The sequence below is a fragment of the Lactuca sativa genome, chromosome 5 (assembly GCF_002870075.4).
Source record: "Lactuca sativa cultivar Salinas chromosome 5, Lsat_Salinas_v11, whole genome shotgun sequence".
Classification (NCBI taxonomy): Eukaryota; Viridiplantae; Streptophyta; class Magnoliopsida; order Asterales; family Asteraceae; genus Lactuca; species Lactuca sativa.
In genome coordinates, this window is record NC_056627.2 from 303,191,280 (window position 1) to 303,218,806 (window position 27,527).

The 27,527-nt window shown below is 33.6% G+C and overlaps 4 protein-coding genes across 5 annotated transcripts; all 4 read left to right on the forward strand.

The window, feature by feature from the left end:
* Nucleotides 1-222: 222 nt before the first annotated feature.
* Nucleotides 223-6,993, forward strand: LOC111892550 (uncharacterized). 2 transcript variants are annotated; one of them, XM_023888602.3, is made up of 22 exons: nucleotides 223-1,317; nucleotides 1,419-1,534; nucleotides 1,620-1,828; nucleotides 1,919-2,038; nucleotides 2,152-2,286; nucleotides 2,374-2,499; nucleotides 2,581-2,636; nucleotides 2,705-2,795; nucleotides 2,955-3,072; nucleotides 3,160-3,372; nucleotides 3,502-3,814; nucleotides 3,924-4,017; nucleotides 4,114-4,222; nucleotides 4,302-4,573; nucleotides 4,699-4,826; nucleotides 4,980-5,214; nucleotides 5,315-5,503; nucleotides 5,589-5,881; nucleotides 5,969-6,155; nucleotides 6,234-6,476; nucleotides 6,575-6,666; nucleotides 6,739-6,993. In XM_023888602.3, exons 1-22 carry the CDS (start codon nucleotides 500-502, stop codon nucleotides 6,884-6,886), a joined length of 4,305 nt encoding a protein of 1,434 aa, XP_023744370.1. In that variant the 5' UTR covers nucleotides 223-499; the 3' UTR covers nucleotides 6,887-6,993. The 2 variants fall into 2 exon arrangements, with proteins under 2 accessions (XP_023744370.1, XP_023744371.1); XM_023888603.3 differs by having other exon boundaries at nucleotides 1,198-1,323; nucleotides 1,414-1,534.
* A 121-nt stretch (nucleotides 6,994-7,114) lies between these two features.
* Nucleotides 7,115-10,697, forward strand: LOC111892625 (protein FAR1-RELATED SEQUENCE 5-like). The gene is made up of 3 exons (XM_052771818.1): nucleotides 7,115-7,614; nucleotides 8,248-10,452; nucleotides 10,535-10,697. Exon 2 carries the CDS (start codon nucleotides 8,800-8,802, stop codon nucleotides 10,297-10,299), a length of 1,500 nt encoding a protein of 499 aa, XP_052627778.1. The 5' UTR covers nucleotides 7,115-7,614; nucleotides 8,248-8,799; the 3' UTR covers nucleotides 10,300-10,452; nucleotides 10,535-10,697.
* LOC128126052 (protein FAR1-RELATED SEQUENCE 8-like) lies at nucleotides 8,254-8,757 on the forward strand. The gene has a single exon (XM_052763776.1). It carries the CDS (start codon nucleotides 8,254-8,256, stop codon nucleotides 8,755-8,757), a length of 504 nt encoding a protein of 167 aa, XP_052619736.1.
* Nucleotides 10,698-18,432: 7,735 nt separating the features above from the next.
* Nucleotides 18,433-22,933, forward strand: LOC111892592 (glutathione hydrolase 3). Its single transcript, XM_023888645.3, has 7 exons — nucleotides 18,433-18,660; nucleotides 18,986-19,314; nucleotides 20,690-21,208; nucleotides 21,452-21,687; nucleotides 21,895-22,159; nucleotides 22,228-22,365; nucleotides 22,463-22,933. The coding sequence occupies exons 1-7, from the start codon at nucleotides 18,531-18,533 to the stop codon at nucleotides 22,727-22,729; spliced, it is 1,884 nt and encodes a 627-aa protein (XP_023744413.1). The 5' UTR covers nucleotides 18,433-18,530; the 3' UTR covers nucleotides 22,730-22,933.
* The last annotated feature ends 4,594 nt before the right edge of the window (nucleotides 22,934-27,527 follow it).

Here is a 27,527-nt window from a genome sequence, read left to right on the forward strand (position 1 = left end):
TAAAACAAATTTGAGACATTAATGAATTTAAAATCCAGCTTTAAACTAAATCGACAATAACTTAAACTTTTGAGCTTTTATGACATTTATCTATTAAAATATATTATCTCTAACTAAAAACTGAGATGACCATACGATTGGTTTGAGATGTTAATGCAACGATAAAAAAACATTTAATTTACCTTTGTCTGGAAGTATATGATGAATAAGACAAGTTGACCAAATGTTCAAAGAGAACACCATTACACGAATCTCATTTTGTTTTCAGTTCAAGTCGACAATGATGCACCAAATCATCTGTGATTCATCCTTTCCCGATTAAGATTGGATATCAATCTCGTCTGCCCGGTGGCTCCCACCGTTTGCCGGCGTTCTCCGCCGCTGTCACAACCCTTCTTTCTCTCACTCTTGCTGTTCGATCAATCTAACCCGACAACAACAGACAAACCAATTAACTAAGCCAGGATCAATCAGCATATGATTCAATCGCACTCGTTCCATGGCTACACGTATCTTCTATTTACTGATTGTTTTTACTATCTACGGCTTCAGTTCTATCTCATCTAACCCTAATTTTGGTGTTTCTTCAACGATCGATGAATCTACAATTCTTGATTTCCATGGAGATTATTCGCCGCCGTCGCCTCCACCGCCATCTCCACCACCACACCCTCCGGCTCTATCGTGCGAAGAAGATTTACGAGGAATCGGGAGTTTAGACACTACGTGTGAACTAAATATTAGTACGATTTTCGTTGCTGATGTGTATATAGAAGGAAAAGGGAACTTTCACATACTCCCTGGTGTTAAATTTAAATGTCTTACTTCTGGATGTTCGATAATTATCAATATTAGTTCTGAGTTTAGATTAGGGTTGAATTCAGAGATAGTAGCAGGGACGCTTCATGTGACGGCAGGGAATGCGACATTTGAAGAGGGTTCAATCGTTAATGTTACTGCTATGGGTGGTGATCCACCGGAGCATACAAGTGGCTCGCCTAAAGGGGTGTTTGGTGGTGGTGGAGGGCATGGTGGGAGAGGTGCTTGTTGTGTTGTGGACAATACAAAGCTCCCAGAGGATGTATGGGGTGGTGATGCTTATGGGTGGTCGGATTTACCTGAACCCTATAATTATGGAAGCAAAGGTGGGGCGACTAATAAAGATGATGATTATGGAGGGAATGGTGGCGGCAGGGTTTGGGTTGAGGTGGTGGATGCTGTGGAAGTCAGTGGAAGAATTTTTGCAGATGGTGGTGATGGTGGTGTCAAAGGTGGAGGAGGCTCTGGTGGCAGCATTTTCGTGAAGTCCCGGAAAATGTAATGGTCTCTTTCTTTATCTTTTTTGCCTTTCTTTTGCTGTTATTGTTTGTTGGACCTAATTATGCAACAATCATCTCTGTTCGTTCTATGAAGAACAGGACAGGTAGTGGCATCTTAAGTGCATCTGGAGGTAATGGGTTTGGTGGAGGTGCTGGTGGAAGAATATCTGTGAATGTATTCAGCAGACATGATGATCAAACATTCTTTGCTCATGGTATATTCATATCAGATATCACTCATGCTTTCAATGATCTTTATTCACACTTCTTGAAATAATTGATGCAATCATATTCACACAGGGGGACAAAGTTATGGTTGTCCTGCAAACTCTGGTGCTGCAGGGACTTTCTATGATGCTGTTCCTAGAAGACTCAGAGTCAACAACCACAACATGTCAACAGATACAGATACACCTTTTTTTGCATTCCCAAATCAGCCTCGTTGGACAAGTGTTGATATTCAAGAATATGCTAGAGCTGCTGTTCCCCTACGTTGGAGTCGCGTGCAGGTTGCTAAAATACTCACTTGACACACAATTCTTAATATGTTGTCAAATATTGTCACAACAATTGACTGTTTTTCTGTGATATATATATAGGTTCAAGGACAACTTAGTTTATCAGCTGGAGCAGTTTTAAGCTTTGGTTTACCTCATGATGCTGTGTCAGAGTTTGAATTAATGGCAGAGGAACTTTTAATGAGTGATTCAGTAATCAAGGTAAGTGAGAGCCGAAAGGCATTATATACGTTTTCTTATAGTAGTAATATAAAAAGTCCAGTGGTATTCTACATCTCTACTATTCTTATTGCTTTCTTAATATGTTGTTTTAGATATATGGGGCTTTGCGAATGTCTGTTAAATTGCACTTGATGTTGAATTCCAAAATGCTTATAGATGGTGATGGTGAGGGTGATCCAATTATCGCCACTTCATTGCTTGAGGCTAGCAATTTACTTGTCCTCAAGGTAATTAGTTTTTCCTTCTCTTTGCTAAAGTCAAAGGTGTACTTTAAAAGTCAACCAATGTAGCTTTTAAGTATTCTTGTATGTCAGGGAGGATCTGTAATCCAGTCAAATGCAAATCTTGGTGTTCATGGTCAAGGTTCTTTGAATTTGACTGGGGAAGGCAATGTTATAGAAGCTCAACATCTGGTTTTATCAATATTTTGCTGTATCAATGTAAGGGTAATTGTATTATACTATTATTTATTTAGTATTACTGATTTCTTTTTAAAATGATATATTTTGCCACTTATGTAGGTTGAACCTGGGTCGATGCTAAGAGGTCCATTAGAGAACACAACTATTGATCACTCGTAAGTATCTTTAGTGGTGGTCAATGATTTGGTTGACTTCAGTTAGATGATATGTTGATATATGATAGGGCACATTGTGAACTGGAGGTTTGCCCAATGGAATTAATTCATCCACCTGAAGATTGCAATGTGAATTCTTCATTGTCCTTCACTCTTCAGGTAACAAATTGTTAGTTTAAGGGAAAATTGCATGAGATATGCTCAAATAGCAACATATGTTACTCTTTTTACCAGTATAGTACATTTTACAATTAGTAGCTATATATTTAGTCTCTTATCTTATTAGGCCTTTTCTGATTAGTCATTATGTATATGTAGATATGTAGAGTTGAAGAGATAGTTGTTGAAGGTTCCATTGAAGGATCCGTTGTTCATTTTCAATGGGTAAGAAGTGTATTAATCAAACCATCTGGATCAATAAGTGCTTCTGGATTAGGTAAAGACTTTATTACTTTCTTTCATCAGACATCAATATAAATAACTTTTTCTTTTTATAAACATTTGAGATTTGGAATTTATGTAGGCTGCATTGGTGGAGCTGGGCAAGGAAAAATCTTGAATGATGGTACTAGTGGTGGTGGGGGACATGGCGGCAGGGGTGGTGATGGATACTATAACAACAGTATTGTTGTTGAAGGTGGTGTTCCTTATGGTGATGCTGATTTTCCTTGTGAGTTTGGTAGTGGCAGTGGAGATGATAATTTAGGTGGTGCAACTGCTGGTGGTGGTATCATAGGTATGTAAGCTTCTGAATCTTTAAGGTTGAAAGTAAAATACTGTTATGGGTAAAATAGTAATTTGTAACAGCTTACTTTTTTTTTTTTTTTTTTTTTTTTTTTTTTTTTTAATTTGGAATTTGAAATAGTGATGGGGTCATTGGAGCACTCTTTGTCGAGTTTGTCAATCTATGGGTCACTGACAGCTGATGGAGAAAGTTTTGGAGAAAATATAAGAAAACAAGATGTGAAGCATGCTGGTGGAGGATCTGGTGGAAGTGTTCTTCTTTTTGTTGATAGATTGACACTTGGCGATTCATCTGTAATCTCAACTGGTGGAGGGTATGGTAGTCAGAATGCTGGTGGTGGGGGTGGTGGTAGGATTCATTTTCATTGGTCAGATATTACAGTTGGAGATGAATATCAACCTGTCGCTAGTGTTAATGGAACCATTAATATTGGGTTTGATTCTTCACAAATTAAATTACTACATTTTTTTTTTCATCTTATATATTTACCTTCTCTATTTATTCCTTATATTATATATTTGATTTTTTTTTAAATATGAAAGAGGAGGAATTGGTAAAGGTCTTGGGCAACCAGGGAATAATGGGACTATCACTGGAATAGTTTGTCCACAAGGGCTGTATGGTATTTTTTGTGAGGTACATTTGTTACTCTTTTTATTCATAGCTTTAATCACATAAATGAGCTGAAATATCAAATATCCCTCTCTAATATGTTTCCCTTCACAATCTTAGGAATGCCCACTTGGCACTTACAAGAATGTGAGTGGGTCAGAAAGAGATCTTTGCTATGATTGCCCAGCTCTAGAGTTTCCACATCGTGCCATTTTTACCCCTGTTCGAGGTATTTCTTTTATTTATTCCAAAACAAGTCGATTTTCTTTTTCCCTTTTAACAAAGCATCTAATATTATTACATTACAGGTGGTGTTTCTGATGTTCCTTGTCCTTACAAGTGTGTGTCTGAGAGATACCACATGCCTCACTGCTATACAACATTTGAGGAGTTAATTTATACGTTTGGTGGGCCATGGCTATTTGGTTGTATGCTTCTAGGTTTGCTCCTCCTTTTTGCCCTTGTACTTAGTGTTGCTCGTGTGAAATTTATTGGTGGGGATGAATTGCCTGGATTAGTTCCCACTCGACGTGGCTTGCAGTTGGATCGATCTGTTCCTTTCTTGGAATCATTGAATGAGGTCCATTTTTTAACTTCCATTCTTACTTATTAAAGCGTGTGTTTGGTTTGTAGATTCAAATGGAATTTGAATTTGAGATTCCATTCCATGGTGTGTTTGAAACGGAATTTGATTTTTTTTTTCAGGTTCTTGAAACAAATAGACATGAGGAATCCCAGAATCATGTCCACAGAATGTACTTCATGGGATCCAATAGTTTCAGTGAACCTTGGCATCTCCCTCATTCCCCTTCAGAACAAGTAGCTGAAATTGTGTATGCGTTTTACAAAATTTCCCTCGTCTAGTTTTTCCAAGTTTGACAGTGATTTTCTATAAATAAAAACATCAAGGAAACGTGATCTAAGCCTTGGTAATAGCTTAAAGAATTGAAATGATTTGATGATTATGAATTTTGGGTGTGTGGCAGATATGAAGATGCATTCAATAGGTTTGCAGAGGAGATAAATTGTTTAGCAGCTTTTCAATGGTGGGAAGGATCATTTTACAGCATCCTTTCTGTGATTGCATATCCATTTTCCTGGACATGGCTGCAATGGTGTCGCAAAAAAAAGATACAAAGATTACGTGAATTTGTTAGATCAGAATATGATCACGCGTGCTTGCGTTCATGTCGTTCCCGTGCTCTCTATGAGGGGCTTAAGGTGTTCCCTTTTATCCTTCTATATCCAACAAATAAAAATCTACTTTCAATCATTTGTTTCTTATAATTTCATTTCTCTTTATATTATTTGTTAAATGCAGGTTTCTGCAACTTCTGATATGATGCTTGCATATGTGGATTTTTTCCTTGGTGGAGATGAGAAGAGAGACGACCTTCCTCCTTCACTCCATCAAAGATTTCCACTCTCTTTAGTTTTTGGAGGAGATGGAAGTTACATGGCTCCTTTCGTTCTTCATAGTGACAATATTCTAACAAGCCTCATGAGTCAGGTTTTGATTCATTCAATTCCTTAAATCTTCAATAAGAAAAAAAGTTAAAAGTGCAATGTTCCAACAAAAATATTTTTTTTTTCAGGCTGTGACATCGACAATTTGGTACCGATTAGTTGCTGGTCTAAATGCACAGCTACGGCTTGTTAGACGCGATCAGTTAAAGTCAACTTTCCGACCAATCATAAGCTGGCTTGACACGTATGCAAATCCAACTTTAAGTGTGCACAGAATACGCGTTGATTTAGCTTGCTTTCAGCCAACTGCATTGGGTTATTATCAATTCGGATTGGTAGTTTCTGCAGTTGAGTATCAGCGGGCCCCACCACCTTCAATTAGCAGTCCACATGGTCTACCCGATCCCGAGGTGCAGTCAAGGTAATTCAGGACTTTAGATACTTGAAAAATCTACCTAATTTAACATACATACATTGATTTTGAATTTGATACTTACATGATGTGCAGCTATTTCGTGAATCATCGTGGTAAAGTTGAAGAACGTGTCCATTTCCAAGAGTCTGAACCCTTAATGACACATAGAAGAGCATCTGGATGGATTCTAGATGATATTAGCTTAAGAACACTTAGAGAAAACATGATGTGGTATCCTCTATCTTTTATCATATGCAACACCAAACCAGTTGGTCATCAGGTAATAATTATTCAATTCCTTCAGACTCAACCAAATAGATTTTTGTAATATTATTATAATTATTTAATGGTTTTGCAGGATCTTGTTGGGTTGGTGATATCTATTCTTCTTTTAGGAGATTTTATACTTGTGTTACTGATGTTGCTTCAGCTTTACTCAAATTCCATGGTGGATTTATTTTTGGTGTTATCTCTTCCCCCTCTTGGTATTCTCCTCCCATTTCCAGCTGGAATCAGCGCTTTATTTAGTCATACTCCTAAGCGTTCATCAGGGCTTGCACGTTTTTATGCACTCTGGAACATCACTTCCTTGGTCAATGTTGTAAGCATAAGTCATTCCCTTCAACACTTCAAAAAAAAAAAAAATTATGATATTATATGTTAACTACAAATAATATTTACATGTTTCTGAAAAAACAGGTTGTGGCCTTCATATGTGGATATTTTCATTACAAGAATCAACTCCCCCCAAACGACAATCATTTAAATTCTTTGTCCTGGAGCTTAAGCTTGTAAGCTGCTGCTATTTTACTCTTATCTTACAATTTTCCATTTTATTTAACCTTAAAAACCTAAATGTGCAGGGATGATGGTGGATGGTGGATGCTTCCATCTGGATTGATGGTGTGTAAAGTTATACAGGCACAACTAATTGATTATCATGTGGCTGATCAAGAAATTCAAGATCGAACATTATACTGTAATGATCCCACTGTTTTTTGGCAGTCGTGAAACAAAACATATATCCACATTCCTTTTTTTTTATTTTTTTATTTTTTTTATTTGTGTGTGTAGTTTATAAGAAAGAAAGTACAAAAAAAATATAAATTTTTAAAACATCAGAGAGACTCAAAATCATGAATACACGTATATGCAACGGATGTAGGTTTAGAGTATGGGGTCGGATGACGGGTTTTGAATGCTGTTTTTTTTTTTTTTGGGGGGGGGGGGGGGGGGGGGGGATTGGAATCTTGTACTGTTAGATGGGTAGGGTTTTGTTGTTTAGATTTTCACCCAAAAAGGTTTTGGTTCATAATCATTGTTATATGTTAATGATTTTGTTCTTAAGACATAAAAATGAAATTCAAGAAGCTATATATATATATATATATATATATATATATATATATATATATATATATATATATATATATATATATAGGGAAAAGTGAATATACCTAACAACCCCATATAAGCTTAGGTACCTAACATCTAATACTACGTCGTTTTGGTTGATTTCCACAAATCTTATTATTCTAAATTTTAATTAAAAAAAGCAGTTTCCATAACTATTTTACAGAGACGTGATTGTATATGTGAGATTTTTGTTGATTATTCTCAATCAATTGTTTTCTTTTAACCTATTAATCGATTCTTGCACCTTATTGTTGTCAATCGACTGGATTCTATTTTCTGGCTGATCAAGAGTCCTACTTTTCAATTGATTGTTGCTGCTTGCTGTAAGTGGAAATTAAGATATCATACCTGTGCTCTTTTTTTATCAGCAACCTAAGTGAGAATTAAAATATAAGGCTTACGTGATTTTCCAATTGTGCATATTGTATACATTAATTGGACATTAATGGTGAATTTGGAATTGGTCTTTGATCATTTGCGTAACCATTCTTCCATTAATTTACTGTTTTTTCTTTTTATCTTCACTCCTCAATTAATTTACTGTTTTTTCTTTTTATCTTCACTCCTCACGTGAGGAATCAAACTAGGCATTGATGGTGTAATCAATTGAATAGTTAATCAACTTGTATGCATTACCGAGGAAGAAAATCATGAGGCTTATATGATTTTCCAATTAGCCATCTTATATACATTAATTAAACATTAATGCTGATTTTGGAAGTCGTGGTGTTTGATCATTTGTGTAACCATTATTCCATTATTTATTTATTTATTTATTTATTTATTTATTTATTTTTTTTTTTATCGTTACTCCTCATGAGGAATCAAACTATGCATTAACGATGCTAATCAATTGAATAGTTAATAGACTTGATTAGAGACGGAAAAAAAATGCTTAATTAATAAGCAATTTCATATATAAGTTGTTAATGGTGTTTTTTACTTTAATTATTTAGGGCATGATGGCTGAAGAAGTTGCTCAGCCTACTGAAATACATGTTATTGATAATAATGAACCAATCAGAATGGTAGAATGTAATGAAGGAAAGTCTAAGGATGAAAGTATAGTGGGAATGGTTTTCGATACACCTGATGATGCATATACATTTTATAATGATTATGCATTTTTACATGGATTTGGTATACGTCGTGATTCCACATTTAAACATAAGTCGACAAAGGAACCTTATCGGAAGATATATGTATGCGACAAAGAAGGTTTTAAACGGTTAGATGATAATGCTTCAAGTGGAATTGAGAAAAAACGGCGTAGAGAAGTTAGACTCGGATGTAAAGCAGAACTTCGAATTTCAAAAAATAAGGATGGTAAATGGTTTGTAGACACTTTTAATGACACACACAATCATGATATGAGCATGACACCAACGAAGGTGATGAAGCATCGATCCCATAATAAGTTCCATCGTTCAATGGAATGCAAATCTCTTATGGTGAAACTAGGTTAATCAGGATTGAAACCTTGTGAGGTTAGAAAGGCTTTTAATGGAATGAAAACCTCAGCCGCCGTAGCTGATGTTACTTCAAAGCAGTGTGCCGATGTCTTATCTGAGCAACGAAAACAATACAGAGGAAAGGAGTTCTATGGACTTATAAAACATTTCCAAGATAAAGCCTTACAATACTTTTCTGTGGATTTATGTGATGATGGGTGTCCTAAAAATATTTTTTGGGCTGATGGAAGATCAAGAGATGCCTATACTAAATTTAGCGATGTTGTTGTGTTTGATGTCACTTATATGACAAACAAATTCAAGATGCCTTTTGCTCCCTTTGTTGGTGTTAATCATCATGGACAATCTATACTTTTTGGTGGAGCATTGCTAGAAAATGAAAAAGAAGAAACTTTTGAATGGTTGTTTGAGCAATTCCTTAAATGTATGTTTGGCAAATGTCCGAAGGCAATTATTACCAATCAAGACAAAGCTATGGGTAATGCAATAAAAAAAGTGTTTCCAAACACTCGACATCGTTTTTGTGGATGGCATATTAAGAAGCATGAACATGAACACATTAAACCGTATGTTTCCCGTTATTGTGATTTTAAAGAATCATATACAGAATGGGTAAATAGTGACACCGTTGAAGAATTTGAAAGTAGGTGGGAAGTTATGCGTGATAAGTATAGATTGGAAAACAATTGTTGGATAAGTGACATGTATGACCAACGAATACACTGGGCTAAAGCCTTTTTAAAGGATGTTTTCTTGGCTGGTATGACCACAAGCGGACGAAGTCAGAGTATTAATTCATTTTTTGATGGATTTGTTAACTCGAAGACTCTGTTGAATGAATTTGTAGTGCAATATGACAAAGCGGTTGATTCTCGAAGGGCCGCCGAAGAAGATGAAGACTTCAAGACTATGAACTCGAGACCGGTTCTTTCTTCTATTCATCCAATCGAAGAAAAAGTAGGTGAGTGTTATACAAGAAAGATTTTTGATATGTTCAAAAAAGAATGGATAGAAGCTACTAGCAATTTAACTCACGAGACTATAAGCAAGGGTACCGAAGAAAGCACATATCGAGTGGGGCAACTAAAAGTTGAAAAAACATATTGGCGAATTGTTACATTTCGTTTTTCTAATGAAGTCAATGTCACATGTTCCTGTTCTAAGTATGAGACATGTGGGATTTTATGCAAACATTGCCTATATGTGATGAAGAAAAGACATGTTGAAACACTACCTAGTCACTATATTTTACATCGGTGGACACTTAATGCTAGGTACAAGGTGGGTAATAGTATAATCGGACTCGAAGAAATAAACAATGAAAACGAAGTTAGTTTCTACACATTATGGTGTGTCCGTTCAAATTTCACTAAAGTAATTAATCAAGCAAGAGACTCCCCTTCGGATATACAAAAACTCAATAATCTATTGATAAGTATTTTAGATGATCAAGCAACTCGAAAGAAACCTATAGCATTTGAGAATGCATCTCAAGGTTCGTGTGTGGGAATTTCACAAGTAGATATGATGCCCTAATTATCTGTCAGGGATCCTCTTGGTCCAACTAACACGAAAGGGCGTCCTAGAGTTGCAAGTAGAATTAAGTCTTCTTTAGAAGCCCCGAAAAAACGAACGTGCTCTTACTGCCAAAGATTGGGTCATTACGCTACTAGTTGTTCAAAAAGAAAAGTACGTTTAATAATAACTTTTTTTTAATAATTTTACAAGTTTGATAATCATATTAATGATTTATTTACTTTTCATGTTTCAGGAAGATGAATCGATGCAAGAGAAAGAAGGATGAGAGCTGTAGTTTCATTGAGAAAATGATAAATCTAGACATTTCTTGACATTCTGTTTTTTGTTAATTGCATTTTTCTTTGTTTCGGAGAAAACATTTTTATGCAAATCTGGATAGGTTATATTTTTGTTAATTGCATTTTTTCTTTGTTTTGGTTAAAAACGAAAATATTCTGCCATTTTTGGTTAAAATGAAAGTAGCTTGCCAATTTTCGTTAAAAATGAAAGTAGGCTACCATTTTTGGTTAAAAACAAAAATATTCTGCCATTTTTGGTTAAAAACGAAATTAGTTTGCCGTTTCTCATTAAAAACGAAAGTAGGCTGCCATTTTTGGTCAAAATTTAAAGTACGCTGTCAGTTTTGGTTAAAAACGAAAGTAGTTTGTCACTTTTGGTTTAAAATGAAAATAAGTTCAAACCGAATTAAAACGAGGTGCATTATTATCTTAACATGGTTTATAAAGATTAAGTTGTTATTTTTTGTCAAAAAGTGTAAGTACATTGCTATTTATGGTTAAAAGTCATAGTACAATGAAAAGTACACATGTATAAATACATCGGTCATTAGCCAAACAAAATCATAATTCAAGTACATTGATATTATTGGTGAAATGTAATTACATGGTCGTTTGGCAAACTAATATATGATACACTAGTAGATAAAACAATATCTGTCAATATACAATTTTGGTCTTAATAACCTTATGCAACTTCATTTTCTAAACATACTAGATCGACACATACGATCACTATAAAACTCTTTTCCTGGAAACAATGAGAACTCGCCAGTTTGTTCCTTGGAAGCTCATGCTTGATAGTCATCATAATACACAAGATCATTTGAAGTTGAAGCATCATATAGAAGTCGAATCACTAGCATGATAAATTATTTTGTCATAAAATAGCTTGCACTCAAACATTGAAAACTGTTTTAGCAAAAAAAAAAAAATAGGAGGTTTATAACTTTATTTAATAATGGTTGTTCAAAAGCACGAACCTTAATTATGCGGGAAAAAAATTCAAACAGATGCAAGCAGCAACGCATAAATCAAAGGTATTATAAGAAAAAGGAATCGATCAATGAAAATAGAGAAGGAAAGGGGATTATATGACAAAACATTTATTTACCAAAGCCAATTAGGCCTACAAAAAAGCAAACAAACATGAATGTTGATACTTGATAGTATGCATCTATATTGTCATTCTATGAGAAGATATAGTGTAAGAGGTACCTAAATATCATGAAAAATGTAAAACGGTTGCTATTATATGTAGAAAGTAAAGTTTTGTTGCTATTTGATGCATACTTAGATAAACAAATGGTGTTGAGAGTATGAGAAGTTTTCCTATATGCTACAAAATGCATGTAATTTTATGAATGTGAATAAACCTTTAAAAAGATAAACACTCGAGAACAAAAATGGAAATTATAAAAATTATACCTTTATACAATTCGTTGAATAATCATAGAACGCCATCAAAAGCGCCATTTGTCTTGCCAATTTCCCATGACTACTCTACAACATAGAACTAACCCAATCAATTGTGTTCTATGTTCTGTGAAATAAAATGGGTTCTTTACATACAAATCAAGAAAATTTACGAAAAATAGCAGGGGAAGGAAGCCAGTATAAAAAGGCAAAAGGCACAGAAACAACACAAGATATTGCAGTGAACAAATCATCCCAAAAAACATGCTGGTATTTCTAAAAAAAGAAAAACACAAAAGAATTAAAGTGAAAATGAATAATTTGGTACAATAACAAGCAATTGATGAAACAAGTGATATGTTTGTTAATAAATGTTTGTGTTACTCTATATATCCACCAAAATGTATGCAAAGGATTAGTAACCTAACAGAATACTAAGAAAATTGATACTATTAATGACATGGTTCATTATAAAATGTTATGCCGCCAACAGTTTAAGCAAAAGTTCAAACCTTGGGTGATTGTAAAACAATAGAGTGTGTTTCTTAAAAAACGAGGTTACATGGACAAAAATTCAATAAAAATTGGTGAGTAGTGAGGCCTTCAAAATTAGATCTTTGATCCATTCGACATATTATCAAGACTGTTTAAATAACTTGCAAGTTGTTGTATTCTGTTGAAAATGGACACTTAGGCATTACATCGAACACTTGTAGGGCATCACCATTAATGTTTAATTAATGTATACAAGATGGCTAATTGGAAAATCGCATAAGCCTCATAATTTTTTTTCCTCTGTAATGCATACAAGTTGATTAACTATTCAATTGACTACACCATTAATGCCTAGTTTGATTCCTCACGTGAGGAATGAAGATAAGAAGAAAAAATAGGAAATTAGTGGAACAATGGTTACGCAAATGATCAAATTCACCATTAATGTCTAATTAATGTATACAATATGCACAATTGGAAAATCACGTAAGCCTCATATTTTAATTCTTACTTACGTTTCTGATATAAAAAAGAGCATAAGTATAATATCTTAATTTCCACTTACAGCAAGCAGCACCAATCAATTGAAAAGTAGGACTCCTGATCAGCCAGAAAATAGAATCCAATCGATTGATAGGTTAAAAGAAAATAATCGATTGAGAATATTCAACAAAAATCTCAAGTATACAATGACGTCTCTGTGAAATAGTTATGGAAACTGTTTTTTAATTAAAATTTAGAATAATAAGATATGTGGAAATCAACCAAAACGACGTAGTATTAGATGTTAGATACCTAAGTTTATGGGGTTGTTAGGTATATTCACTTTTCTCATATATATATATATATATATATATATATATATATATATATATATATATATATATATATATATATATATATATATATATATATATATGAGAAAAGTGAATATACCTAACAACCCCATAAACTTAGGTATCTCTATACATATATATATATATATATATATATATATATATATATATATATATATATATATATATATATATATATATATATATATATATATATATATATATAGTCAAGTTCAAAAGAAAACCTAAAATTGTTATCCACAAAGAAAACCTGAAAAGGGTTTATTGACTGAGGAGGTGCTCTTTGTAATTGTTGATGATGAGTCACCATAGAAGTATGTCGTGTCGGCGTGCTGTCATCTCGTCCATGTATTTCGAAGGAGGTTACCCTGAAAAATAAGGCATGATGGATTGAAACTCAATTACAGCCATTGGATCAGATTCGTTCTATGGTTGTAATTTGTGGGTGGTTCCAAAGTGGTTGGATGGTTAGGAAAGGATACCTCATCTTTCTAGATAGTTGGGTTCAGATGAGAATTTCTATTTTTGTAAGAATATGGGAATCAATATCGTGCGTTGATTAAAAAAATGTCAAAGGTTAGAAGAGGGCTCCCGGGCGTGATGGCAGTTTCGTAAATATTTAGAACTTAATTGTCATTTTTTTTATAATGTCTTAATTGTGCCAAATATTTTTGATTTATTCCATGACTATGTATTGGGTCCTTATCTTTGGTTCAACACTACTTTTCTCAAATTTAACAAAATGATAATATGATACGCAAAAATAACCCGTGAAAGACCCCATAGGTCACCACATTCAAAAGTTCATTTGTGTTGTGGATTATCATCCTTTTGCTGTTGTGGATTATCAGACGGGGACATGCTTTCGTTGCAATTACGTAATCAATAAATATTTGTTTTTTTAGTATATTTAACAATCATAACTATCTTAAGCAAATACGTAATAAAAAAATATCCGTTTTTTAGTATATTTAACAATCATAACTATCTTAATAACATTCTGGCAAGCTGGGGGTTAGCATTTTAAAGTATTTTGTTATTGTAGTTTTATAAACATACATTAACATTTTCCTAACTGAAAATGAGGTAGTGCTAAGAGAACGCTCCTCAACACGAATGATGAACACACTCACAAACATAATGCGACATGTGTCACCATGGTGGTGCTTGATATTATTCATGTGGGTGTAACTGTATCTCCACGAGTATGTAGTTGTATTTTTTTGTGAGTGCTTCAATATCTAGATACGTTCTTTAAACTCTCAGACCATATTGACCATCGAGAGCAATATGCAATTTATGGACAAAATAAGAGAAAGGTTGTCTCCTTTAACTCGTATGACCCTATCTAAGACTTCATGTTTTGGATCGTGCGTAGATCTTGGAAATACGAATGCGGACATACAACTCATCCATGTAATGCTCCTTTCAGTGATTCATTGTGATTATGAAGATGGTGAGTTGTGGTTTCTAGCTGGAGGATAGACGTAGACTTGAGAAGTTTTTCCTTATGTTTGGTATATAGTTTGGGAGTGCTACATGGTTAGATGAGGATGTTATCAACGAGTTTAAGACACAATGCTTCCCAGCGCCGATTCCTTTTGATACCTTGTTTATTACTTATTTACTTGGGTTGTTTTAAAGCTTATGTTTTATGAAATAACATATGCATGTCTTATTTTCATGTTGGAATGTTGATTTATGGAACATAATAATTTGCTGGTTGCAAAAGATTTGGATGCATGGAACTAGTATATTTTTATACAACTTTTATTTTGTTTTACATTGTTTTATTTATTATAATGAAATCTTAATCGCTTAGGTACCATTGGGGATTAGCTATTTGGAAACTTACGTAAAGTTATATGCATTAGGATAGTTAGTAGGATTAAGGATGCAAAAGATAAACAAACATGGTTGGTGGATGTATTAAAAGCCGATTTACTTATTTTTATAGTTTATTTTAACATATTTTATTTTATTTTTAGTTAATCATTATGTATATTTTTTCCTTTTCGTTATTTTATATCTATATCGGGTACTATCGAGTTTTTGTAGCTTTATTGCAGATATTTGGAGAAATGAAGCGGAGTGTGGAGGGAGATTCGGAAGACTAACGAAGTTCGAGCGAATAATCGGGATTGTTGGAGGTTATCAAAGAGAGTGGATTGAAGATTGATGTCGTTGGAGCTTTACTTTGAAGATTTTATAGAAGAAACTTGAGCTTGATGGATTGGAAGATGAGATTTATTGGCTAAGAAATTGATGTGTCTTTGAATGATTTTTTGAGTTATGAACTCTTGGGCTTATATTTATGTGTTTTGGGTTCCTTGGTATCTACATTTGGACCTTTTGGATCAATCAACAAAGTCGAAGCAAGAGGACAAAATTAGACCAAAGAGGAAAAGGTGACAACAAAAGCTTTCTCGATCAACACAACTCACGGGGCTGCGTTAAATTAGACCAAACTTATCAAATTTGGCAAAATACATATAAGTAAGTCAAACTTATATAAAAAAATTATATGGTTCTCACGACCAAAATGTTTTTTATACAAGGATTTTGAGTCTCAATTTATATAAAATAAAGTCATATCGCATTTCGTGAAAACGTTAAAATGGTTAACTTTACTATAGAAATCTTGTACAAGCGTTTGTATAATTTATATGTAAAACTAATAAGTTTCAAATTTATAAACTTTGTAAAATCGTGTCGTGATATTATTTAAGTATTATCTTACTTAATTTGGGAACCGACACTTAACCAATGGGGCAAACTCCTCTCACATACATATTGTGTTTTCGTACAAGAACAAAGGGTTTAAATAAATAACTTATTAACTATAAGTCATTAAGCCTTAATTAGTCGTGTCATGATATTAATTAAGTGTTATATAACTTAATTTATGGTATTAACACTTATCGTTTTGGATCACAAACTATTCCACTACCTATAGTCTCTTTCGACTAGTATAACTTAATTTAGTATGCTATGTGGTTGTAGTTTTGTCTAATCTTCCATTTTATAAATGAATTTTTGTTATCATATTAGAGGATGTCTCGGTATTTTGAAGGTTTGTAGTAAAAAACGAGGATTCAATTGACTCTTTTATGTATAGTAGATTCATATACAACCATTTAGCATACATCTATTAACAGAAACCACAGACTAGCCATATCAATTTTTAAAAAGTTGGACAAAAATGCACATCGAAGCAAAACAGAGCGCCCAAGTCTGTAATTTAGTCTATTGATTATCTATAAAAAGAAATACAGTGACAATTGACAAATTAAAGATTATATAATGGACCCCATGAATATAAGCATGCCTACCTTTTCCTAAAGTTGAAATTTCAACTTCTACTCTAATACGCTACTCAACATGAAATAATTGATTTGTGGCAGGTCTTGGTTTATTGGATTTTGTCATTTTATTTTATAAATTACAGACTAAATTACATAAATGGTCCTTGTGTTTATCCAATTTTTGCATTTCCACTGAAACAATTTTTTTCTAACTATATGAGTCCTATGGCTAAGTTTTGTTGTGGAGAATTATGGTCTCTCTCTCATATAAGAACGGATTATAAAATAATTTCCGGAATTGGATTTGAATCTAATAATACAATAACCAAATTTGTCAAGATCGAAATCATATGTATGATCGTTTTTAAGTTTGTAAGATCGATATCATAAGATCGAGACCGGGATCCTAAGATCACCCAAAAATGACATAAAAAGGTAGTTGTTCATATATAAAACATTTTTCCGTATATTATGGTTAAATAGCTAAAAAAACTAACCGATAACATTCATGTTATTTATTTTAAATATTTAACATGTTATTTGCTTTTACTATAAGAAAGTAACAATTTCACTTTTGAAACTCAATTAAAAAACATAATTTCTCAAGCACTCACGGAAAAAGACTTGAGCAGTAAAATAAAAGAGACTTGGAAAAATCTCACCTTTATTTTTGAGCTTGAACTCTTAAAGGAAGAAATTAATATAATAACAAATCAAAACTAAATCTCAAATTCTACCATCAACCAGGGTAAAACGACAAAGGTGAAAAACAATTATAAGGTTGTTTGATCATTTACGGTTCAAAAACAATAAAAGAATATAACTATTCTCAATTGACCATTGGATAAGCCGACTAGGTCAACCAGTAAACGGGTAAATATAATAACAATTGGATTAAAATTTGGCGATTTTAACAAAGCACCACATGTTATTCTAAATCAAAAGTTTACGAACATATGGTATTTGAGTTCACAGTAGGTAGGTAAAGATAAATACTTAATAAACAATTTCTTTTAATGAATTAATAATAAATAAATAAATCAAAAATTAAATAAGTAAAGGCAAAACGGTCTTTTTATGTCCAGAAGGATGAAATGTATAATTTTTAAACAAACGAAGGATGATCCAAATTAATTTTTAAAAACAGAGACTGAATGTTTATTTTGACACCTATATGAAATATGGTTTGTATAATTTACTCTAACGCCTTGTTCCCGAGTTTTTTCTTAAATTCATTAAAGGAAAAGGATGGAAATTTTGACAGAAAGAAAGGGAGGTGAAGGAAAATATTAATTATTCCGTGTTTCCGAGTTCGGAGGAAATGAAAGAAAAATTTTATGTTTTGTGTTCCCGAGTTAGGAGGAAAAAGAAAATAAAACTTCAAATTTTCCTTCCCAAATCCGTCCAATTTGGGAGGAAAATTTGGAAGGAAAATATGGCTCCAAAATCCTTCCCCTCCCCTCACTTTCCTTCTATTAATGAAACTCGGGAACATAGTTTTCCTTCGTCACCCCTCACTTTCCCTCCGCATCCTCCCATTTCTCTCCTTAAGTAGAACTCGGGAACAAGGCGTAAAGTCTAAATATTATCAATGTAAATTATAGACACATTTGTTAAAAAACAAAAAACAACAGCTTAATTATTTGAAGGAAACTCGTCTTAAGGAAAGTCAATCCTAAAAGGTCGTTTTTGGGTAGCAAAACCTTTATCGAAAATAACTTAATAGATAAGTACAAGAGTACATACAAAATTCCCAACGTTTATGGAGCTCCAATTTCCCAAACATATTTTATATCTAAAATTCTAAATTGCTTTTCTATAAAATAAGATACGACTCGTCACTCCTCACCATGGTCTTGCCGTCCGTGTGAGAGTCAGAGATGATTGCCGAAAAGAGCACGAAAGCTCCATTTTTGTCTCAAGAAGAAGAAGAATATTATAATAAAAACAGCAAAAAATGGAGAACGCCTCTTCAGTATATCATTATCATGTCAATCATCTCTGTAATATGTAAGTGATTCCTTTGCCTTGATTTCAATCCTTCATTTTGTCGTAACTCGAATCACCATATGTTTCAATTCGGTTATTATTTCTATGAAATCGCCTTAATCGTTGAATATATTGTTATGAATGGTAGCTTTAGTTGTAAATTCAATAAATTTGAGTGAAACTTTTCGGTGATTATTAAAGTTGATACAGAAGATTATGTGATCAAATGATTCGGTAAACGATAACGGAATTGATTAGATAACGTTTTCACGAAGTTTGAGCATATTCAATAGCTGAAGAGCATCCATGGATTTACAATTGCCCCAATTTGTTTGCTGTATTTCAGTTATCATCCTTACATTAGGAGGCAGCTCAAGCTCAAGTTCTAGCTTGTTAGATGGCGGGAAAAGGAAGATACAAAACAGCGATACAGTTGAGTCAATGGGAGCAGTGGTGGCCGCCGACGATGCTCGTTGCTCTGAGATCGGAGCATCCGTCCTTCGATCCGGCGGCCATGCGGTTGATGCATCGGTGGCCGTTGCTCTGTGTGTTGGTGTTGTGAATCCGATGGCTAGTGGTATCGGAGGTGGTGGCTTCATGGTTGTCCGATCGGCGGAGACATCACAAACGCTAGCATTTGATTTCAGGGAAACTGCCCCTTTGGCTGCTTCAGAGGTTCGTATCTTCCTACTTATGCATTGCTGGTTGTACTTTTTGCATAAATAATAATCTAAATTACTATAAGTGTGTATGCACGATGTATAATCACAAAGTAGTGTGTCCAAAATCCTAATAAAGAATATGTTTTTGTTAACCATAAATGAGTAATCATGTGTTTTGCTGGATTTAATATTATAAATGTGCAACTCTAAGAAACAAAGTATCACATGGATATAAGATAGAAAACGTGTTAGGTGTGTAGCTTCATTGCGATTCTAGAAAAAACATATACGATAATTGTAAAGTAGGTGTCCTATAGATATATTCAACATATATTATTATGACTTTTAAACTAACTAATAATCTATTTTGCAATGCTTGAAATACGAGTTGTATTTTGTCACGTCATTAGAAGTTGCAACTCATTATTGAAAAAAAGTTCTTTTAGCTTTCCGTTATTTCGAATTAAATGATATCTAATATAGAAATTCCAAAATTTTCTTTGAAAACATGTATTTAAACATTTTAGAAAACTATGTCCAAAATGAAATCTAACGGCATATGTACAACCTTAACACAAAGAAGAAACGCAAAAAAGATGATTTCTTTTAACACCATTTTTTTTAATATGATGTCAAAAAACATATTTTTATTACTTTTATTATAAATTAATTTATTTTTTAGTTTACCTTTTTATAAAATTTAACAATTATAATATTTAATTAAATATTAAAAAAAAAAAAAATTCTAACAATGAAAACTTAGAGGGTGTTTGGTATACTTTTAAAAGTGAATTTTCGTTTTTCTAAAAGTCAAAAAGATGTTTGGTAAAATGAAAATGACTTTTATAATAAATTTTTTCAATAGAGGAAATGATGTCTTTTTGAAAAGTCATGTAAACATGACTTTTCCAACTTTTCAACCACTTAAAACATTAAATTACCTTTATACCTCCACAACTACCCTAATCAATTCATCAATTCAACCCCTTAAAACATTAAATTACCTTTATACCCCCCAACTTTTGACTTTTTCCCTTCAAAAACTAATCCAAACATAATTTAAAAAACAATTTTTGTAAAAAGTCCTTTTACAAAAAAACTTTTGCCCCACAAAAGCTAAGCCAAACACCCTCTTAGAATAAAAGTAACATACTTGGTCTTATACTCTTATTTATCTTTTCCATTCAATCCTTATTATTTTTTTTCTTGCAAAATTACTCTTATGTAATTCTATCCTTTCTAGTTTCCCGCCATATATAATTTTCTCAAATATCATTCATCTACTTTACATTTTACTTAAAAAAGAAAGGAAAATATTTCCTTTAATAAATGTTTTTTCTTTTTGATTCCTTTTAGAAAATACTAATGTAGTAGTTGTTATGACACAGAACATGTACGAGAAAGATCTAAACTCCAAATATTTCGGAGCATTATCAATGGGTGTTCCCGGAGAGATAGCCGGTCTATATAAAGCTTGGTCAAAATACGGTCGTTTACCATGGAAGACATTATTTAATCCGGCCATTAAGCTCGCTAAAGATGGATTCTTGGTTGCACCTTATCTTGCCAATAGTATTTCAAGCTTTGCTTCTACAATAAAGAAAGACCCCGGCTTGCAACAAGTGTATGCACCAAAAGGGAAGGTTCTAGAAGCCGGGGACATTTGCTATAACCCTAAGCTTGGTTTGACTTTAGAAATTATAGCAAATGAAGGGCCAGAAGCGTTTTATGGTGGTGTGATTGGGGAGAAGTTGGTTAAGGATGTTCAAGATATCGGTGGGATTTTGACAATGGAAGATTTGAGGGATTATGAAGTTGAGGTTGCAGATGCACTTGAAGTGGATACTATGGGTTACACTGTTTTAGGGATGCCAGCCCCATCGAGTGGTACGTTGGGGCTAGCTTTGGTAGGTTGCTTAGTATTTTCTAAAACATATTATTGATTTTATCACTATAGAAAATATTTTTAAACTGGATAACCGAGAAAAATAATCTTTTTAAACGTTCACAAAAGTATAATGGTTAAATCACTACAAAAAATACTCTTAAGTATATAAATTGAAAAATGTTAAAAGTACAAATATGTTTCTGTATTTTGTCATTTTTAATATCGGAAGTGAGATGGTCATGACAACATTGGTGAAATATAGGTTTTAAATATCTTACAAAGCTATGAGAACTCAAATGCTGCAAAGGGTTCGTTGGGTTTACACCGTCTCATTGAAGCATTGAAGCACATGTTTGCTATTCGTATGAATTTGGGCGATCCGGATTTTGTCAATATAAGTAAAACTGTAGCCGAAATGCTTTCACCCGCATTCGCTAAAAAAATTCAAAAACGTATTTTCGACAACACCACTTTTCCACCCGCATATTACATGCCCAAGTAAGTTACCTCTTCACTTCGTTTGTCCTTAAAAATTAGTCTTAAATGCAAAAAATAACAAACTTATTTCCTTGATTTGTTTATTACTTTATTACAACATTTCACTTTCATTTCTTCCTAAAATTCTACAATAACAACAATGTCAAACAATGTCAACCAAATACAAAACAATTTTTACTGCGATAATCAACTTTATAATTTTTCAAGGTGGAGTCAACTACTAGACCACGGAACAAGTCATTTTTGCATAGTGGATGCCGAAAGAAACGCAGTATCAATGACAACCACCGTGAACTACCCATTTGGAGGCGGGGTTCTCTCTAGTTCCACAGGCATTGTGTTAAACAATGAAATGGGCGATTTTTCAGTTCCTACTGAAATATCGCCCAACACCCTCCCTCCTTCACCTTTTAATTTTATACAACCAAATAAACGGCCATTATCCTCAATGACTCCAATTATCATCCTCAAGGTAAAATTCTCGAACTTAAAAGGGCAATAACGTAATTTGTTATTATCTTAAAAACATTCATTCTACAGGATGATCAATTAGTCGGGGTGATTGGGGGGAGTGGTGGAATGGAAATTATTCCCGCAGTTGCCCAAGTTTTCATCAACGGTTTTATCTTAGGCATGGACCCTTCGACTGCGGTTCAGTCGCCACGTGTCTACCACAAGGTCTTACCCAATTTCTCTCACATGTCTTTTAATCGTAGTTACACACTATTGTACAATATAAGGTTAAAAAGTTAATTTGTTTTTGTACGTAATGCAGTTGATACCGAATGTGGTAAATTATGAAAACTTGACAGTGATTGATGGAGATCATATCGAGCTTTCTAATGATCGAAGGAGATTTTTGGAGGAAAGGGGTCATGTGTTGAAGCCAAAAGCTAGTGGAGCTATATGTCAGCTTATCGTTCAAACTTTGACAAAAGTTAAGGATAATAGGAAAGTGAAGTATGACCATCGTAATGTTTTGAGAGGGATGCTTACCGCCGTTAGTGATCCGAGGAAAGATGGTCGGCCGGCAGCTTTATAACGACAGGGTCGGTGGTTGTGGTTGTATGTATTTTTGGGTTTATCTCCCTAAAAAGGCTTGGGTTGATGGGTTCCACATAGAAAATTTTAGAAAATTAGTCTTTCATCCGTACATGTGCATTTGGAATCTTTATTGGTGTATGATCATGGTGTGTATACCTATGGATGTAATAAAGTTAAACAGTTAAGGTATAATTTTAAATAATTTTGAGCTTGGTTTGAAAAAAAAATTCAAAATTGAGCGAGGTTCAAATAGTTTGAAAAGATTAAATATATATCATAATTATGCTTGATAAAACAAGTTTGATTTGAAAAATAACTCAAAATTATTTATCAGAACTATATATTTACTTAAGCAAATTTGATTCAAGGTTGACTAGAAATCTACTCTAATAAATGAATGTTTTTTGTCACATGTTCTTTTCTCATTTATTTGGACATATGACATTTTTTAAAATTTTAAAATTTTCTATTTTCTACTTGTCATTTCATTGTATTTTTCATTTTATTAAATTAAAATTCTACATTTAATATGTAAGGTAATATATATATATATATATATATATATATATATATATATATATATATATATATATATATATATATAAGGTATTTATTAGAAATGGTTTATATATCCAATGTATTCAATACATTAAAGCCTAATTAATTTTAATAATTTAAAAAAATTCTTATTTTTCTTATAAATTCAAAATTTTCAAATTGTTAAAATTTTATATTTAATTTTTTTAAATAAACACATGTAATACATGGGTCTCACACCTAGTTAATGTTAACAAATGAATTTTGAAAACTTTGTTCGACCGTCATATGTTTCGGTTTCATTTTGTATGGAATATTGATAAGGTTTGCTTTTGTTCGGTTTTAACAACTAAATAAAAGCACTACTTCTTTGCGGTGCTAAAACACATATAGATAAGAGAAATATCACAATAAGTTAATAAGACACGATAACATGTACATATTTTTTGGACCTAAAAACAAGGTGAAGAAGTGATTTATTATTATTTATGACTTATTTTCCGAACTTATTTTTTATAAGCTCATTTTTTCTAACTTGTTTTTCAATTTTTAAGCTTATTATTACTTACATTAGGAAAATAAGCCGAACTCATAAAAAATAAGTCAAAAAAAATGAGCTTATAAAAAATAAGTTCAGAAAATAAGCCATAAATAAGCTTAGCCAAATACCCCCTTAGAGTCTGATTTATAAAACACATTCAAAGTATAGGATTTTGTATTTGCTTTAAGCCTAAGGCTACAATGAGTGGCTCGACACCACCAAAACCTTTGACCTAGTGGTAAAGAACGTAAAAAACGAAGCTCGTATGCGAAAGTTATGAATTTTTGAAAATTTGCGGTTTACCTGCGTCCGGTGCTATGTGTCAGCACTAGAGATGAAGCCTTGCTGCCTACGCAAGGACACGACGTGGGGAGGCCCCAGAACAACCTATAAATAACATTCAAAGCTCATTTGATCCTCCATTCACAAATCACTCCCAAACATTCATCTCTCTATAGATCCCATTTTCTGAAGTTTTTGGGGTTTTAGAGTATCTTAGCGAGGCTTTGAGGCATCAGAGAGCCAGAAAAATAGAATCTTTCGTTTCGGAGTTCTACTCACAAGCGTTCCATTTTTCGCTAAAATTTTTGTTAGTTAAGCTGCACTTACTTTGATTTAAGTGTAATTTATGTTTAAGTTCATTATCGTTATTATGAACCTATAAACAAGGTTTGTTAGTGATTCCAAGTCGTTATACTAATTGATTTACTTACGGGGATGATGACATTGGTAGATTTAGTGAGGTATTTCAAGTGGAATTTCCAAACATTATACTCTGTATACCAAATGGACTCTACCTCTGATATGATCTTACTTGGTTGTCCCTTATTAGCTATAGATCAATACACTTTGAATTAATGATGAATCTAGACTATAATTAGTCACAGGAAATATTAGACTAAGACTTAGTGGTAATGATACTTGGTTACGTCAAAGGAAAATACATTTGATAGAGGCGAAGCGTTGTCCGAGTTTCGAGTCATCACTTTAACAAGTGAGTACATAGTTACTTTCAAACTTACACATAGCTACAAGTATTCTAATTACTTAAATGCCACGTGCGCTGATTTTGTTGTGTTTAATATATATGTACAATATGATATGATTGTTACTTGATCTAATCATATACTTAATGATATAATTGGGTAGTAAAGGGTTGTGCGTAATAATAAATGAGAGGTTGTGCTAGGGTCGTGTAAGGTAGTGGTTGTGATTGGTTAAGTGAGAATTATGCAAAATAGTAAGATGTGACATGTCGTGCCTATCCAAAGTATTATTATACGATCCTACTGTGTCTGGCTAAGTACTATTGTGCTGTCGTGCTATGTCCAAAGTATTATAGTAATGTCGGTGTCATGTCTAGCCAAGTACTATTGTACTGTCGTGCTTATTCAGGTACTATTATATTTCCATGCCTATCCAAGTACTATTGAATTGTTGTGCCTATCCAAGTACCTTTGTATTATCGTGCTTACCGAAAATATTATCATACTGTCGACAAAGATTCTTTAGGAAAGATCTCTTGAAATCACCGTACTAGGATTAGAAAGTGAGGACAATGGAAATGGGGTATTGGGTTATTTTTTTGATTAAGGTGTCTAAGCCATTAACTAAATTGGTATATTCTTGAATCAGAAGCAAAATCATTTTTAGGTTGCCCTCAAAACTAGTATTTGGATAAAATGACTTTTGGAGAAAGAGGCTGGTTTGTTAATTTATTATATGATTAATAAAGTTAATTAGAAATTGAAATATGAATAAAAATTTTGTTTTTAATTTCATTCAAATCATACAACACTAATATCAAATAGTCAAAAAGAGTATCATAGTAACATGTTATCAGAGTACAAATTGCCAAAATCTCTAAATGCAGAAACCATATGGTGATGCGGCGCGATCAGGTCAGACCCTTTCCCTTCGAATTGGAAGTACCTGAAACATAAATTGAAAATTGTAAGCACAAAGCTTAGTGAGTTCCCCCAAAATATCATATACCAAACAAACATACAACCAAGCATATTTGGGTGTTGGCCTACCCCTTCAGTCTATTTCAACTGGATACTATTAAACATATTTGGGTGCTTGCAATCCCCTTCGGTCTATTTCAACCGGATACTGTCAAGCATATTTGGGTGCTTGCAATCCCCTTCGGTCTATTTCAAGTGAATGTCTGGTCTATTTCACCCCCTATTACTACCACATAATATTATAACAAGAATCATAGAGTCATCAAACAAATACAGGCGTAATTGACAATTGTCACAAAGACAATCATCACATTACATCATAAGCTAGTGGGCCAACATTGGTGCCTTCAACCCACATATATTTTGAAGGAAAACTCACCTCAAACTGAAGGTATCAAATCACACTCAACGGATGACTCGCAAAATCCTCTCCCTAACACACAAGCATAAAACCTTAATTAGAATTTAGGCCACATTCTAACCCGAAAGTCCAAACCCTAATTCTTGACTTAAGGCAAAAAGGGATTCTTTAACCTTGCCTCATTAGGCCTCCCTTCCTCCAAGGCCCAAATCCATACAAAGTCCAAAAAGGCATCAAAGCCCAACTACAAGGCATCTAAGGCCGAATATGGCCCAAGAACACTCAACATGGCCTTAAGCCCATAAATGTCCTGCTACAACAGGTGGGCTCGAGGCCCAACCTAAAAAAGTCTAAAGCCCAACCAACACACGAGCCCAACAAAAGTCTTTCAAGCCCACAGACGGCGTATATGGCTTGTATGCCTAACGTATGCTGATGACAATCCGGAATCTGGGCATTAGCCCAATACGCGCAACATACTCTAGAATACGCCCAATGTACTGATCAGCCAACCCATTTTGCTCCCGTGACTTAATCCATTCAGCTTTAATGTCCAAAACTTAGATCCAAGCTTATAATGGCGTTTTAAGCCATAAAGTTGCAAACTTTATCCTTTTGCATGCCTTGTTGGGGCTCAAACTATGAGTTAAGACCATTGACTCACTTAGGTGGTCACTAACACATGCATGGTTGAGTCTTAACCTCCAAGATACGATTTTTATGACTCCATAAACTTCAAAGAGTCCAAAAGGACAGCTCAAATGTCCTGAAGTAGCTCATACTTCAAGAAACCAGGTTATGGGACCAAAAGATGCTAAAATGTACCCTAAACCTAGATCTAAGCTTAGAATGATCAAGGTTCAAACTTTATACCTTCAATAGGCTAGAAATGGTGCATAATTCTAGATCTACAAGCTCCTTCTTCTCCTTTGCTTCTTCCTAAACTTCCTTCTTCTTCAAAACCACCAAAGAACACCCAAACATTAAACTTAAGCTCAAAAATGCACTCAAGAAGGTTAGGGTTCGAGATTGGCACTAAATGGGGAACGGAGGCTGGGTAATGAACTTGAGGGACTTAAGGTCTTTAAATAGGGTGCAAACTATAACATCCCAAATTTGAAGACCAAAAAATTCATTTTTAGTTTAAAGATTCATAAAACAGATTACTGGAAATACCATCAATGTTATCTCATATCACGAAAACCATAAGTCAACCATCTAAAAAACACATCATAGGAAAATAATGTTAGAGTACAAATCCCAAGAATCTCGTGTGCGGAAAATCATGTGTGTGATGTGCTGCTATCATGTCGGCTCCTTTCCTTTCGAAGAAGAAGGACCTGAAACCAAAAAATGAAAACTGTAAGCACAAAGCTTAGTGAGTTCCCCC